The 14,162-nt window shown below is 54.4% G+C and overlaps 4 protein-coding genes across 4 annotated transcripts; all 4 read right to left on the bottom strand.

The window, feature by feature from the left end:
- Window positions 1-1,337: 1,337 nt before the first annotated feature.
- Window positions 1,338-3,437, bottom strand: MYCGRDRAFT_73536 (uncharacterized protein; the record flags this gene model as incomplete). Its single annotated transcript, XM_003851601.1, has 3 exons — window positions 1,338-1,405; window positions 1,472-3,265; window positions 3,319-3,437. 3 exons carry the CDS (start codon window positions 3,395-3,397, stop codon window positions 1,338-1,340), a joined length of 1,941 nt encoding a protein of 646 aa, XP_003851649.1.
- Window positions 3,438-4,027: 590 nt separating this feature from the next.
- Window positions 4,028-5,294, bottom strand: MYCGRDRAFT_100614 (uncharacterized protein; the record flags this gene model as incomplete). Its single annotated transcript, XM_003851600.1, has 1 exon — window positions 4,028-5,294. The coding sequence occupies one exon, from the start codon at window positions 4,847-4,849 to the stop codon at window positions 4,028-4,030; it is 822 nt and encodes a 273-aa protein (XP_003851648.1).
- A 4,020-nt stretch (window positions 5,295-9,314) lies between these two features.
- MYCGRDRAFT_73531 (uncharacterized protein) lies at window positions 9,315-12,004 on the bottom strand (the record flags this gene model as incomplete). Its single annotated transcript, XM_003851599.1, has 3 exons — window positions 9,315-11,366; window positions 11,421-11,801; window positions 11,954-12,004. 3 exons carry the CDS (start codon window positions 12,002-12,004, stop codon window positions 9,315-9,317), a joined length of 2,484 nt encoding a protein of 827 aa, XP_003851647.1.
- Window positions 12,005-13,236: 1,232 nt separating this feature from the next.
- MYCGRDRAFT_28226 (uncharacterized protein) lies at window positions 13,237-13,859 on the bottom strand (the record flags this gene model as incomplete). The annotated part of the gene is made up of 3 exons (XM_003851598.1): window positions 13,237-13,422; window positions 13,473-13,655; window positions 13,713-13,859. Coding segments are annotated over 3 exons (516 nt in total), but the record flags the coding sequence as incomplete, so codon positions are not given.
- Window positions 13,860-14,162: the final 303 nt, after the last annotated feature.

The raw sequence follows: 14,162 nt of genomic DNA, 5'->3' as shown, positions 1-14,162 counted from the left end.
CCAACAAAATCCCACATGAAACACACTCCATTCTTCTCATTCGCGGGCGTGCATGTAACTCTACTGCAAATTCTCCACCACGTCCTCATGGTCGACGAGCTTAGACTTCAGCGATTGGTAGCACTTCCGCGTAGGCTTTTCCAGATCGGGGAAACGCACTGGCTGGGACCCATCCGGTGCGAGACGATTGCTGGTTCTGACACTGCTGTCTGGTGGAAGTGTAGGGGCTCATGATGGTGAGGTCCTGACAGCTTGGCGCTGCTCGATGCGGTGCGGTGCGAGCTGAGAAAGAGAAAGAGAAATGGAGGAAAACGTGATGAAACTCACTCTGTATGCCCATTATGGTTGTCAGCGAAGAGCTGTAGATATGAGACGGTGACGATAACGGTGTCGTGTCGAAGAGTATAACGCGAAATGGATATATCAATCTATCGCCGAATACAAAAGCCGGGACGATCAGGCTGTATTCTTATGAAAAGGACAACGACAAACGTCCTCCCAGTTATATGCATAGTCCCGTATACATACCTTACAATCGAAGTCTTTCCTGTAGTCGCGCACTTCCACTCCCCCTCCCTCCCATCTACCTCTTCGTCCCAGGCAGGCCACCTCGTCTCGACACCACGATTGATTCAAATAATCTTATGGTGGGTTGGCGAGGATTTAATAGAAAGTAAACGAGTCGACCTTAAGACATCGAAAATCGAAGAATACGTAGAAGAAGAAAATAAAGGGAACATAATCGACCTCACCCTCTGTACCTACGTTCGTTATGCTCCCCATACTCCAACATAAACACAACAAAGTTCAAACCTGCGCGCCAGCTTGCACTCCTCCACATCACAACCAATCGTATCGCAAGTCCTACTCATCGTGGAATCGTTCAACGCGAAACTTGCCTTGCTTGCTTTGCTTGCGCGGTGGAACATGTTGTTGATCTATCTCCTCCTCCTCGCACGCCGATCAAAAAAGCCGATGATCAAACTCCTCACTCCGGTCAAGGTTGCTGATCTGATATCCTCGCACCACAGCGGCATGGCCATATCCGACTCCAGGAAGGAGGGCATTAATTGATTGTAAGAGCTTGAATAAAAGGGTCTCACATGTCGTAGTCGATCCGATGAGAGATCGAGAGGGATGAAAGCAGATTCCAAGGCATGGGATAGACGATCCGAAGCAGATAGAAGGACGACGACGATGTCTCTCCTGTCATATGTATAATCCAGTACACATACCCTCAAAGTCTTTCCCTCCGTCGTACATTTCTACTCCTCTCCTTCTCCCTCTTCCTCTCCCCCCTCCTCCCAAACCACCTGCTCCCACCTTCCACGACCGACTCAATCAATCTTAATACTCCCATAAATCCGATTGACAAAAACCCAACACGCAAAAAACCCGATCGACCCTGTCCCATCGTTAGCAAAAGCCACTCCACCCACATCATCAGGACAGGACATCAATCAAAACTCACCACTCAACAAAAACCACAAAAAGCTCAACAAAACACTATACCCCAAATACACCACCCCGCCCGTAAAACTCGAAAAACTCAACATCCGCGCCCAATACAGCAAACTGTACGCGAAAACATACAGCGCGCTGGCCCCGGAACTCGCAAACGCCCTCCACTGCCAATGATAATTCTCCTGACACAGCAAGAAGTATATCATCAACACGCTCACCGCGGCGGTGGTAGCGACCAGCAAGCCGAACGAGAGGAAGAGGAAGCCGAACATGTAGTATATCCTCGCGCTCCAGAGGGAGGACATGATGAAGTATAATTCGACGAAAATGGCGCCAAAGGGGAGCACGCCGACGAGCAGCATACTGGGTATCCAGCGGAGGTAGCCGGTGGAAGGGGGGATTTGGCGGGGGATCTGGTTGGTGCGGACGGGTGGGTCGGACATGGGTTGGCGGAAACCGAGCCAGGAGCCGCCGAGGGAGAGGGGGACGGAGAGGAGGAACCAGATGAGGATGATGACGAGCATGGTTGTGAAGGGGACGGCGCCGGAGGAAGCGCGGGCCCAGACGAAGAGGTTGAGGAGGAAAAAGGTGGCGAAGACGATGAAGGGGACGGCGCAGGGGGTGAGGGTGAAGAGGGCTTTCCAGGCCGTGCCGCCGAAGGATTTGTAGACGCGGGAGGAGACGTAGCCGGAGACGCAACCGAAGAGGGTGTGTAAGAGGATCATGACGGTGGCGAGCGAGCCGCGGTTGGAGGGGGAGAGGAAGCCAACTACGGCGAAGATGATGGTGAAGCCGGCCATCATGAAGAGTTGGGCGCCGTTGCCGACGAGGATGGCCAGCGCGAGGGAGTGCCGTGGTGGGCGGAAGACGTCGCCGTGGACGAGTTTCCAGCCGGAGTCTTCTTGGATGCCATCTTCCACGCTGACGCCGGTGGAGTTGAGGTCGTCGAGACCGAGTTGATCGAGGCGATTGTAGCGTGCGATGTCCTTGCGGAGAGTGCGGAGGAGGACGGTGGAGACCATGCCGATGAGGAACATGACAATCACCGCGCTATTGATGAGGGAGAACCAGTGAATCTTCGGGTCGAAGACGTGGAGGTATTTATCCCATCGTGTCGCGAAAGATGTGTCGGATTGTCTCCACTCGACGCTGTACGTCCACGTCGCTTTGGTCTTGCCCTTTTCCGACAACACCAACGGCGGTCCTTGTCCACATCCGCTCGCCGCGAGGTCATCCCCTTTACCCGTCTTCTTCGCATTCTTCCTCGAGTACGGGTCGACCAAGATGCCCACCACGCGATATTGCCCCTTTTGCACCTCATGATACTCAATGACAATCTCGTAATGGTTATTCAACTGCGCCGTCTCGCCATCCCAATCCCCCAGCGCGAAACCAGGCTGATAAAATTCCGTGCCAGTCGTAGGATCCGAATACCGCTGCGCCGCGGGCAGTCCATCGATCAGCCAGTTCATGTTATAATCCAGCATAATCCTCCGATTGACAAACTTCGCGTCTGTGGGTTCGAATTCCACCTCGTTGCATACGGCGCGGCATGATTCATCCTTCAGCATGTGTAGTTCAAAGGGTGACGTCTGAATGCGATCGCCGAATAGGATGCTGCCCAGCGACTCGGAGATGTCCTGAGGTCCATCTTTGGGCGCGCAAAAGTGGAATTGAGGGGAGTAGTAGTCGAATGCGAAGGCGGATCGGATTTGGGTGTCTCTGGAGTTTTGGGTCGGGGTGAGGTGGTTGACGGTGAGAGGGACGAGGTCGCCGAGCTTGTAGTTGGTGGGTGTTATGCCTGTGGATGGTGGTTAGAGGGAGAGGTGTGGTATTGGGAGAGTTGTTGCCTACCTGGGAGATAGAAGCCGTGAACCAGCGGCGCGGAGAGGAGGAGGGGGAGGAGCGGTGATGTTTGTCGGTCGATACGCATCGCGACGGTGAGGGATCGTGTTCCGCCAAAGCAGTGTGGAGGATGTGCTGAATTGAGTGTGTTCCTTGTGTTGTTGAAAAAAGTTGATTGATCTTGCGTCGGGAGGTGTCTGAGGAACAGCGCTTGGGAGAGGCTACGTAGCTCCGACCGCCAAATGCAGGCAGCGCACTTTCGGTGGTGAGACTGAGACACAACCATACCGTCTTCACCAATTACTTCTCATACAACACGGCACAAGCGACAAAGAAGACAGATTGATGTCGATATACTCTTGTCACTCAGGTAGAAGAGGAGCACATTTCTCATCCAAATCATTTTCATATGTACCAGGGGTTCATACATTCAGAACTACAGTCTACAGCAGTCGATCAAGAAGAACATACAATCGCCATGCCCGACGTCCAATCCATGCCAGGCAATGCTTCCCAAAACAACGATCGAATCTACAAGAAAAAAAAAACGAATCCAAAGTCCAAAAAATCCATCATATCAAAGCCATTCGTTCAAGTCCCACAGACTGGCTACTGCGAACCCTTCCAATTTTCTGTTTCTTCTCATCTGTTCTTCAACCCGCAGTGAACCAGCACAGCCAGGTAGGTCGTCATCCTCTTTCGGCGCAAGCCTACTTCCTCACGAAGTATACGTCTTATACGTATTCCCATACGCCGACGGCTCCGTCCCCGTAACCAGATCCCCATCCTTGACCATAAAGTACGCATACCCCGCGACATCCTTATTGCCATCCATCCAAGCCATGACCTCCTCCAAGAACGCCGAGATCTCCTCATCACTTCCCGTCGCACCAAACTCCGACACGAAAACCGGTTTCCCACCAGCCATGTCAATCGCCTGTTGAACATGCTGCTTGAAGTACGCGCTGTTGCTCGCGGCGTCATACCAGTGCACATTCAAACAGTCAACCGCACACTCCCCACCGCAAGAGTCGAGGAAAGACTGCAACCACCCGAGTCCCATACTGCCCCCTCCATTCGTGACCGACGGCGCGCAAAGTTTCGCCTGTCCCTTGAGCGGGTTCATGTACTTCTTATACGCGGCCGCGGCGTCACTGGGAGCCATACAAGCTTGACCGTCGTGGTCGGGCTCGTTGAAGGAGAAGACGTATTCGGCGCCGTCGGCGATGGCGGTCTGGACGTTGGCGTCCCAGACGGAGGTGAAGTCTTGACGGTCGCCCCAGAGGGTGGGGATGAATTTGAGGTTGGAGGACAGGCCGTCGCGGGAGGAACCCCAGTTGTAGGCCCAGGTGATTTCGGAGGAGTCGGCGAAGCAGGTTGTTAGGCTGGCGTCGTTGTAGGCGAGACCGCGCTTGCCTCCGGAGGTGGAGGAGTTGCTGGTTGGGTAGCTGGCTGGAGCGGAGGCGGTGGCGGATGCGAGCGAGGAGGAGATGGAGGAGGAGGAGGAGGGTGTGTTGTTGTTGTTGGAGCCCTTGTCCATGGGGACGTGGCCGGATGGAGAGGCGCCGGAAGCTTCGGAGGAAGAGGCTGGTGCGCTGGACGCAGGTGCGGATGCAGAGGCAGCCTCGCTGGAGACGGGAGCGTTGTATGCGGGCGCAGAAGGTGCGTTACCAGAAGCCTCACTCGAGCTTGGAACGTTGTATGCCGGGGCAGAAGGTGCATTGCCAGACGCCTCGCTCGAGCTTGGAGCATTGTATGCTGGAGCAGAAGGCGCAGTACCAACAGCCTCGCTCGAGCTTGGAGCATTGTATGCTGGTGAAGAAGGTGCGGTGGCAGCCGCCACACTCGAGCTGGGAGCATTGTACGCCGGTGCAGAAGGTGCATTGCCAGAAGCCTCACTCGAGCTGGGAGCATTGTATGCTGGAGCAGAAGGTGCAGTACCCGCAGCCTCGCTGCTCTTAGGAGCCTCATAAGCCGGAGCGGAGGCCTGGCTGATAGGGTTGTTGTACACAGTCGAGGTAATCTCGACACTCGGAGCAGAAGCCATAGAAGTAGCGACGGTGGTGCCCGCTGGGTTGACGGTGATGTATTCAGTCACCTTCTGAGTCGCGGTGATGGTGACGGCGGCGCACTGCTGAGAATCCGCGGTTGGTGCGTTTGCTGGTGCGTTGGCTGGAGCATTGTTGACAGGTGAGTTCTCGTTCTTCGAAGCGGGGACAGAGTATGCTGGAGGAGCAGCAGCGGGCTGAGTTTCGGCGGGCTGAGGTGCGGCGGGCTGAGTTCCAGCGGGCTGAGCGTCGGAGGAAGTGAAGTATACAGTCGTGAACACAGTCGTGGTGCGAGTCGTCTTGACCCTTTTGATGGAGGTCGAATTAGTCTCGGCTGGGACATTGGCGGCCGCAGAGCTGGACATAGCTGGGTACGTGGCTGGCGCGGTTGCTGCGGCAGTGGAAGACTGCACTGGCATAGTAGCGGCCGCGGAGCTGGCAGACTGCACTGGCACTGTCGCAGCCGCCTCGCTGGATGACTGGTACGGCGCTGGAGCAGAGGCCGCAGCAGAGCTGCTGCTGACTGGCGCGAAAGTGAAGCCAGCGTTGCTCGAAGAGCCGGATGAGGTAGGAACCACGGCGTTGGCATTGGAGGACGAAGAAGCGTAAGCGGATGGAACCACGGCGTTGGTGTCGGAGGAAGACGCGGAAGAAGAAGCGTAGGTGGTAGGAACCACGGCACTGGCAGCAGAAGACGAGCTCTCGGGCGAGTAGCTGTAAACTGGAGCGGTACCGGCAGCCTCAGACGACGTGGCGGGAACCGCATCAGCAACGCTGGAAGATGAACCGTACGATGGTGGCACTACGGCAGACGCGGCGGAAGAGGTGGCCGGAGCAGCGTTGGCGACGCTGGAGGATGCACCGTACGTCGCAGGGACATTGGCCGAAGCAGCGGAGGAAGTAGCCGGGACAGCGTTGGCGACGCTCGAGGATGCACCGTAAGCTGGAGCAGCACCACCAGCGGCGGCAGGAGCCTGTCGCTTGTGGAGGTGAGCGTGCTCATGGCCATGGTTGTTGCCAGCAAACGGGACGGCCAGAACCGAGGTGGCCAGGGCCAGGACGGTGAATTTGGAGATGGGCGACATGGTTGTTGTTGTTGTGGTCGTTCGGATTGTGATCTGGTTGGAAAAGCTGTCGTGAACGCTGAATGTACTGTTGGAAGTCGTGAGTTCGATTGAAGCTGCTACTGGAGCGCTGAGAGTGCGAGATGGCCGACCAGGGCGATGATTGCTGGATGTGGTGAATGAGGGTGGGATGTCCGAAGACGAGAGAATGGAATGAGCGAATGCTCGAAGGAGAGTGACAGCAATGAGAGCCTGGGAACGGTATTCACGAGATGAACAGACGGAGAAGAGGAGGAAGAAGGGAGAGAAAGGGAAAGCAGAGCGTGTATACGGAAGAAAAGGGAGGTGTGTAGTAGTGTGACGGGAGCGTGCCTCCGTAGGAAGCGCTGCGCCGTCGTGCTACTCAGGCACACGAGTGCCGCACGACATCCACCCACCTGTGGACCAGGATCAGAGATCTGGATGAGCGTTGTGGAGACCCAAGGAGGTGAATAGACTACTGTATGCGTTTCATGCCGTCCATCCCGCTGGCGGCAGTGGACCACCACACAGATGTCAGTTGAGACTTTCGGTCGGTGTTTCGTTGGCCACGCAAGCAGAAGGCGGAGACCAAAGGGGTGAAGTCCGCGACAGGAGAAAAAGCGGAGACTGGCTCTCGGCGCTAAGAGAGGCCATCGACCCAAGACGGGAAGGAGCGCATCCACTGCTGATCCCGCTTCGCACTTCCGCGGCTGTACAACTCTCCGATCTTTCTCCTGTTCCTGAGAGCCGGCAGTGCGGGAATCGAGTCGCCGCCCAGGGATATACGAGATGTTCTTCCGATTATTGAGGTGTCTGTCTCGGCAATCGTTCATTGGTGTAGATGATGCTGTCTCCCTCCTGTCAGATTGTGGTATGTATTTCAGGCGAGACGGCCGGCCTGTATGAGACACCAGGCGCCTACACAAATACCCAGAGGGATCACGTCGATGGTGATGACGGTCGTGACGTGGGACCGATAGAACGACAGAAACACGAGAAAAGTGCATCTCGCGACGCGCATTGGTCGAGAAGTCGGAAGCAGCGCCCCACCACGGAGGACCAACGCCTGCAGCGAACCGACCAGAGCTGAAACGCGAAGTGACAAAAAGTCCCGCATGCCACGCGAGAATGTATGATCGTACCGCAGAAACGGACATCGCAGAGCCGCCAATGAAGCAATTTTTCCACAATAGTTGGCGGTGCGGTGAGATGGCATCTGCAGGCAAAAATCAACATGCTGGTCATCCACGATCCCGTACCTGCATATTGATGGCCGTCGCTTGAGCCTTACCGCCTTCTCCCTCATGGCCATGCAGGAGAACGAAATGGTGCTATTGGGGTCCGATTCATCGCTACGACGATCTTCAAAGGTCACGTTGCGGTTGCGACATCGGATACAGCTCTTGTCCGAGGACACCAAAACCAGACCTGACGCACCTTGACACCACGGGCGTGAGACTTGCCACGTCGTTTACAGTGTGCGCGCGGAATGCTGTTCGCACAGTCCAACAGCAACCATAAACGACTGGTCCATTTAATCTATCCTGCCTTCTCCATGTGGACCAAAAGTCTAGAATCGGTGAACACGAACACGAAAGCAGCCCAAACGCAAATTCTATAAGAAGGGATGACCCCTGCCGTGTGCGGTGCTGCTCTTCCGCGTGGTGTGAAACGATAGACACATGCACTTGACTCTCGACTTCCACCAGCAGCAAGGTCTTCTTGAATCGGAGACACCTCGCTTGCTCGCTGAGTTCCAGACCTCCTTCAAAACCTTGCTTGCTATTCCTAATAACTCCTATCCGTTTGAAATTCTGAACTTGATGACATCGCCAGGTACGAGACTGAGGTGAGAGACTCCACGTGAGACAAAACCGCTCAACCAGCTGAAAGTACCGTGCGACCAACGATGCCTGCACCCCTCTCACAAATACATTGCCTCTGTGGATTCCACAACGTCTTTCTCCGCCGCAAACGTGCGCGTGTGCCGCGTCGCACGGCACATAATATCGAGCAGCCGGGCGGGTTAGCCATGTGCTGCGCCGTTTGCAGCGTGCGGCTTGCAGATGGACGCCGTGGTCCCTACGGCGTTCGTCGCATCATCGAACGACAGCTCATCATTCATCAACAAACACTCGCTCGTCATTCCTGCTTCGAATCGCAAACGCGACCATCAACCCTCGACATCTAAAGCTCATAGTGACTTGTAAAAATCACATCGCGGCTTCAAGAATAGAAAGCCGGCATCCCACATCATTCCGGCTTCTCGCCCCCCCACCACATCCGAACCTCACGATGTTCCCAACGTCGCGCTTCCCAGATCCCTTCACTGATCACTTCGAAAAGAATGCACGACCGGTATTTTCTGCATCCGGCACGTGGAATGACAAGTCCCGGCCTGAACTGCCTTGTGGAGATTTTCCATTCATTCTTTCTCAGCTTCGATTGTTCGGTGCAGATTGGAGGTATGGAGATGTTGACGGTAAGGCGACATTTTTGTTGGGGTATCTGCCGGTTGGGCGAAACATGAGTTCTGTTCCTATGATTCTTCGGATTATGATGGAACAGGGTACTGCGATGTGCGACGTGACGTGCCCTCAATATTTGGACTGCTTCTTTGCTGTGCTTTGTCTTCTGCCCTAGCTATTTCGTCCTACTGGAAAGGTAATGTATCGACGATATCCCTTCGTCAACCGCCCCCTCTCAGAACGCCATGCTTCAAAGTCCCATTTTCCCCACCCATTGTGAATGCAGCCATGCAAGTGTCTCGTATCTCGTAGGAGTGAATCCATTCGTCCACATCGCCATGCGCAGCAAGTAACAACACCATACACCATGCAATTCGAACGCACTCATCCTTCCCGATCTGCAACTACGCCAAATACCGATAACTCGGCACCGGCGCCTCCTCTATTCTGGCAAGGTACTCCCTCTCAATCAGACTCTCGATCCTCTTCTTGATCATGCCCACATCCGGTTTGAACTGCGAGTTCAACGCTCCAATCGTCTCATTCAGCAACTCGGCGTGACTCAATGTCTTCCTCATCTTCATGATTCTCACGACTGCCGCTTCCACCGCGAAAGCTCGGGAGTCGTTGTTCCGCTTCTCGGTTTCCTTGCGTTCGGTGTCGCCTTCAACTTTGTTGCCTGCAGAGACGACGTTGACGGTGATTTTGATCGCCTTGGGGACGAACGAGGAGTTGAAGCTGAAGCGATCGCCGGGTTTGACCTCACGGGACATGGGCTCTTTGGTGAGGAGTCGAGTTTTGGGCGCGACGGCGAGGGATTGGAGGTTGCGGGTGAGTGCAGACATGGGGATGTTGGTCGCGGCTTGGATTTCTTCGAGGGTGAGAGTCGTGGTCGAGTCGGTCGAGGCATTGTCGTTGAAGAGGAGCAGGATTAAACAGGCGTATGTGGAGCAGTTGACTTCGTGCGTGCGAAGAGCACCATTCTCGCGTTTGGACTTCGGGAAGATGGCGCGCATGTCGACGGTACCCATGTTGCTCTGCCATGTGAGTTTGCGGCCGGAGTGCTTGTCAGTGTAGAATCGCTCGAAGCCAACGCGAACGCGGTCGAGTGCGGGAGCGTAGATGATTTGTGCTTTGGATTCGTTCTCTTCTTCGGATCCACCACGGAATGCTTCCAGCGGCCAGGTCATTGATGTGAGAATGTTAACGTTGAGATCGACGCGCGAGCGGTCCACGTCTCCCAACTTGGCCACTTGCTTGCGGTAGTCGTTGGTCAGATCGACACTCAGGTTCATATCCTTGAACATGGCCTCGAGCTTGAGCGTGAAACTGTTGCCGAGCTCCATCTTCATCCTGCTGATCATCTGCTTTTCAACTTCTGGACTCTGACTCTTGTTGAGCAGTAGGCGCTTGCAGAGATGCTTCTTGTAGTAGGTCTCAAACATGTCCTTGTCTTGGAGATATCGCAGGAGAATGATGGCCTTCTCCAGAATTTGCTCCACTTCAACATCGGTCTTGTCTTTGATGCCCTTCTTCATGTTATCGTCGATGAAGAGTGAAATGTACTCGCTACCTCGGTTGAAATTGTTGATGTTCTCACCCATGCTACGGGTGAGTGCGGTCGAGATGGCTTGATCGTTGTTGAACGATGTCCTCTCAATCCTGTCAAATCGGTCTTTCAGCTCCAGGATATCCTCCACCCACTGTAGTGCAGCCGCTGTTTGCTGGTTGATCTGTTTTGCACCGCCTGGAACTGCCGGCGCTGTATTTGATGCTGGCGCAGGAGGCGGAGCTTGTGCAGCTGCGACTGCCGCATTGTTGATCTTCCCACCCATATCTGCGATGATCTTTTGAATGGCTTTGGTGAGCTCCGGCTTGCGCGGATCCACGCGGGCTTCCAGGTCGTACACCAGATGAAGTTCGTTAAACTTATCGTTGTCGACCATGTATTGCACCCCGCTGTCCATTTCGATCAATCCCTTCATCTTGTGTCTGATCAGCTCATCCTCCACCAACTTTTGTATCCGCGGAGAAGTGGTTTCTGATAATGTCGTCCTACACCGATCAACCTCTTCATCGATCCGTCTCTTCGCATGCTTGCAATATGTTCCGGCGTCTGACTCTTTCAATAACCGCTCGCCTTCCTCCCGGTAGAAAACTGCGCTGTCATTAAGGAATCGCTCCTCGAATGCCCGCAAGTACAGCTTTGCTTCTTCGACTTCGTTGTCCGTTTCGTACAGACCTTCCAGCAGGTACACATTTGATTTGATGAGGTATTTGTCGATGCTGTCGCCATCGCGGTCCATCTGAATCTGATCGAGGATCGTGCTCGTGAGGATATCAAGTAGGCTTGGGAGGTTCGGTCGTACGGGGTATTGGAGGATCTGGTCGCGAAACAGGCCCATTGATTTGGCGTATATGGAGGGTTTACGATGGTCGGTACAATACACGCGATCCTTCAAGAAGTCAGTAACACGAATTCCAACCTTTGAAGTGACACTGTAGCTTACCATGTACATTAGCACGTCCGTGAGCATACCCATGCACACTTGATGCTCCTCCCATGCCTGCTTCAATGCCCGTAGAAAGCTCTCACCTGCTACCCGACGTTCTGATTCTGTTGCAAGTGTTTTCGAAGAGCCGTCTGTCAGAAGCAGCGAAGGCGGCAGTTGGTGAACGATGCGCGGCCGGACAGTCTGGCCGAGCCATGTCTGCTCAAATTCCACCACCTTATTGTACAGCTCATCACCCTTCTTCTTCAGCACAATCTTGTATGCATTGCGGTACAGCTCCTCGAATGACAGCGCAGAGGCGTTCTTTGTGTGGATCTCGTTGAATGCGCGCTCTAGTGTGGACCATGTGGTTTCGAAATCGACATCGGCTTGGAGTCCCTGTTGGCGGCGAGAAGCCATGTCAGCGAGTGTCTTCGTATTGGTGTATGTTGTTGTTCAAAGTGCTCGCGCAATGCCGGCTTGTAGGCAAGCTACCAGAAGCTCGTGAATGAAGTGAATGTCAGGGAAGCTCGCAAGAAGCATGTGCTTACCCGTCGCGGTGCGCGAATCTTTGCACGGCCTCTGCCCGCAAGCGAGGCCATGTTGGCGACGCCTTTCTTTGTTGAAGTCTTTCAGCACTCAGCTGTCTTGCTCGTGGTGGGGGAGCTGATAGCCTGGTTGGTCGGATGGCGAGAGAGGAGGAAGATGCGATTGTTCCTGATCGCGATTGCTGGAATTATGCGAAACAAACAGAAGGACGGGCGAACTGTAGCGAGCGTGTACTGGTATGGTTCGGAAGTGGTGAATATCTGTCTCGTGAAGTCCGGAAGCGTTCCCTTCTCCACAAACATTCCATGTCTGAAAGCGGCTCCGTCATGTGCGGATGAGAGACCCCTCGGAGAAGCAGACGGACCTGACTCCGCTGAAGTGGCATAAGCAAGGCTAACGAGAGGTCGATGGGAGTCGTCCCTCCCTCCTTCCTTTCCCGCTCGCCAAAGCCCCAACTTCGATTCGCTCTCAGTTCTGTGCAACGCCAGCCTTGCCAGCGCCTCGATCCTCATGCACTTCAAGCCTGATTTAGACACCAATTATGGCACTCAGTCAACATCGCGGCAGTAACATGTCTCTCGCCTCGCCCGGCCTCGCATCCATGAGTGTAGCGGTTAAGTTGACCAGTATTCAGGATGCCAAGCGAAGTACTCGTCTCCTCCAACTGGCGACGCTCTATGTACCCTTGTCGTTCGTGACGGGGGTGTTTGGCATGAATGTTCGCGAGATTAATAAAAGCCCACGGTCGATTTGGGTATTCTTCGTGACGCTAGCTGGCGTTGGATTGTTCACTGCGGTGTTGCTTTGGTTGGCAAGGGATCTGCAGAAGGAGGAGATGAACAGAGTGAAAGCTGAGAAGCGAAAGCTGTGGAAGCTGCGTCTCTTTTCGAAGGGCCAGAAACGTGGCGACCAGCGTGACGACCAGCGTGGTCTGCCGGCATGATCTTTGTCCACCTACCACTATGGGTCGCAATTGGCGGTACGAGCACACTCTCTCCACTACAGGGCGCCGTTCTCACCAAGTAAAGGAGCATTAGCAAGTCGGACTATGGACATGCACAGAACATTCAGAAGGGCAATTTGACAGGCGCCATGAGTATGTCAATACGACGCTCTAGCAACAGAGCGATAACCAGGGATCACCGATTCATCGTCTTCATCTCATAACATCATGCGACTCCCCATGCACATCCCCCAGCTTCAAGTCCGCCATATTTCTCTGCCACGAATACTCCTGCTCACTCTCCCAACTTTCCCTTCGATGATACCTCCCATCACCATCATCCATGGGCGGCAGATAATCCGGCGGCAGCGTTTTCATGAACGGAATGCCAGGCTTGAGATACAGCAGCAGTCGATACGCGGTGTTGCCGTTGAGATAGTAGCGATGTAGTCGTTTCGTGCGGATGAAGCCCAGGTTTTCGTAGATTCGCAAGGAGGGAATGTTGTCGACTTCGGTTTCGAGGGCGATCTGAAGGCTTCGTTAGTGATTTTGCTTGCGTGGAAATTAGGAGTGCGCACCTCATCGGCATCCTTTTCGATCATTTTGTCCACGGCCATTCGCACTAGTTTGCCGGCGATCCCTTGCCCTCTGTACTCTGAGCGGGTTGCCAGCATGGCGATGTAGCCTCGCATGGGACCGCCACGGTGGGGCTCAAGTTTGCAGACGATGACTCCGATGAGTTCATCTTGCTCGTCAAGAGCCTAGAAGACATGGTTCAGTCGAATTGTCCATGAAGTAAAGCTCATGTCAGAACCCACCATGAAACAAAGATCGCCCCATTGGTAGAGGAAGTATCGATACACGTAGATACTATACGGCTCGGAGAGATCCTTGGAGATCAATTGCTTGATCGCCGGAAGGAAGGGGGATTCTCTCTCGTATCCATAGGAGATGTAGCGGAGGTTCGCCGCAGATGGTTTCGTTGGTTTGCTGGAGGACTCCTGCTCGATGTTGCTCTCCACGGCCGCAGTCACCGCCTCAGCCATCGCAGAGGAAGACGGGTCGACGACTGGGCGATATCGGGCGGAGCATGTATGTCGTGGTTCGGTAGTCGTCTAGGCCGGAAGAGGAAATGTCAGAATCAAGGTGAATATCCAAAACGGAGCTTGCATGTGAAGAAGACGCTCGGATCGCATGGCGCACTAAACGCGGCTGATCATTCCGTCATCCGATCAGGAACCTGGTCAAACTTTCTGCTAGCCTTTCGG

Source organism: Zymoseptoria tritici, chromosome 6, assembly GCF_000219625.1.
Source record: "Zymoseptoria tritici IPO323 chromosome 6, whole genome shotgun sequence".
In the NCBI taxonomy this organism is placed as follows: domain Eukaryota; kingdom Fungi; phylum Ascomycota; class Dothideomycetes; order Mycosphaerellales; family Mycosphaerellaceae; genus Zymoseptoria; species Zymoseptoria tritici.
This window is presented reverse-complemented; position numbering and strand designations above follow the sequence as displayed.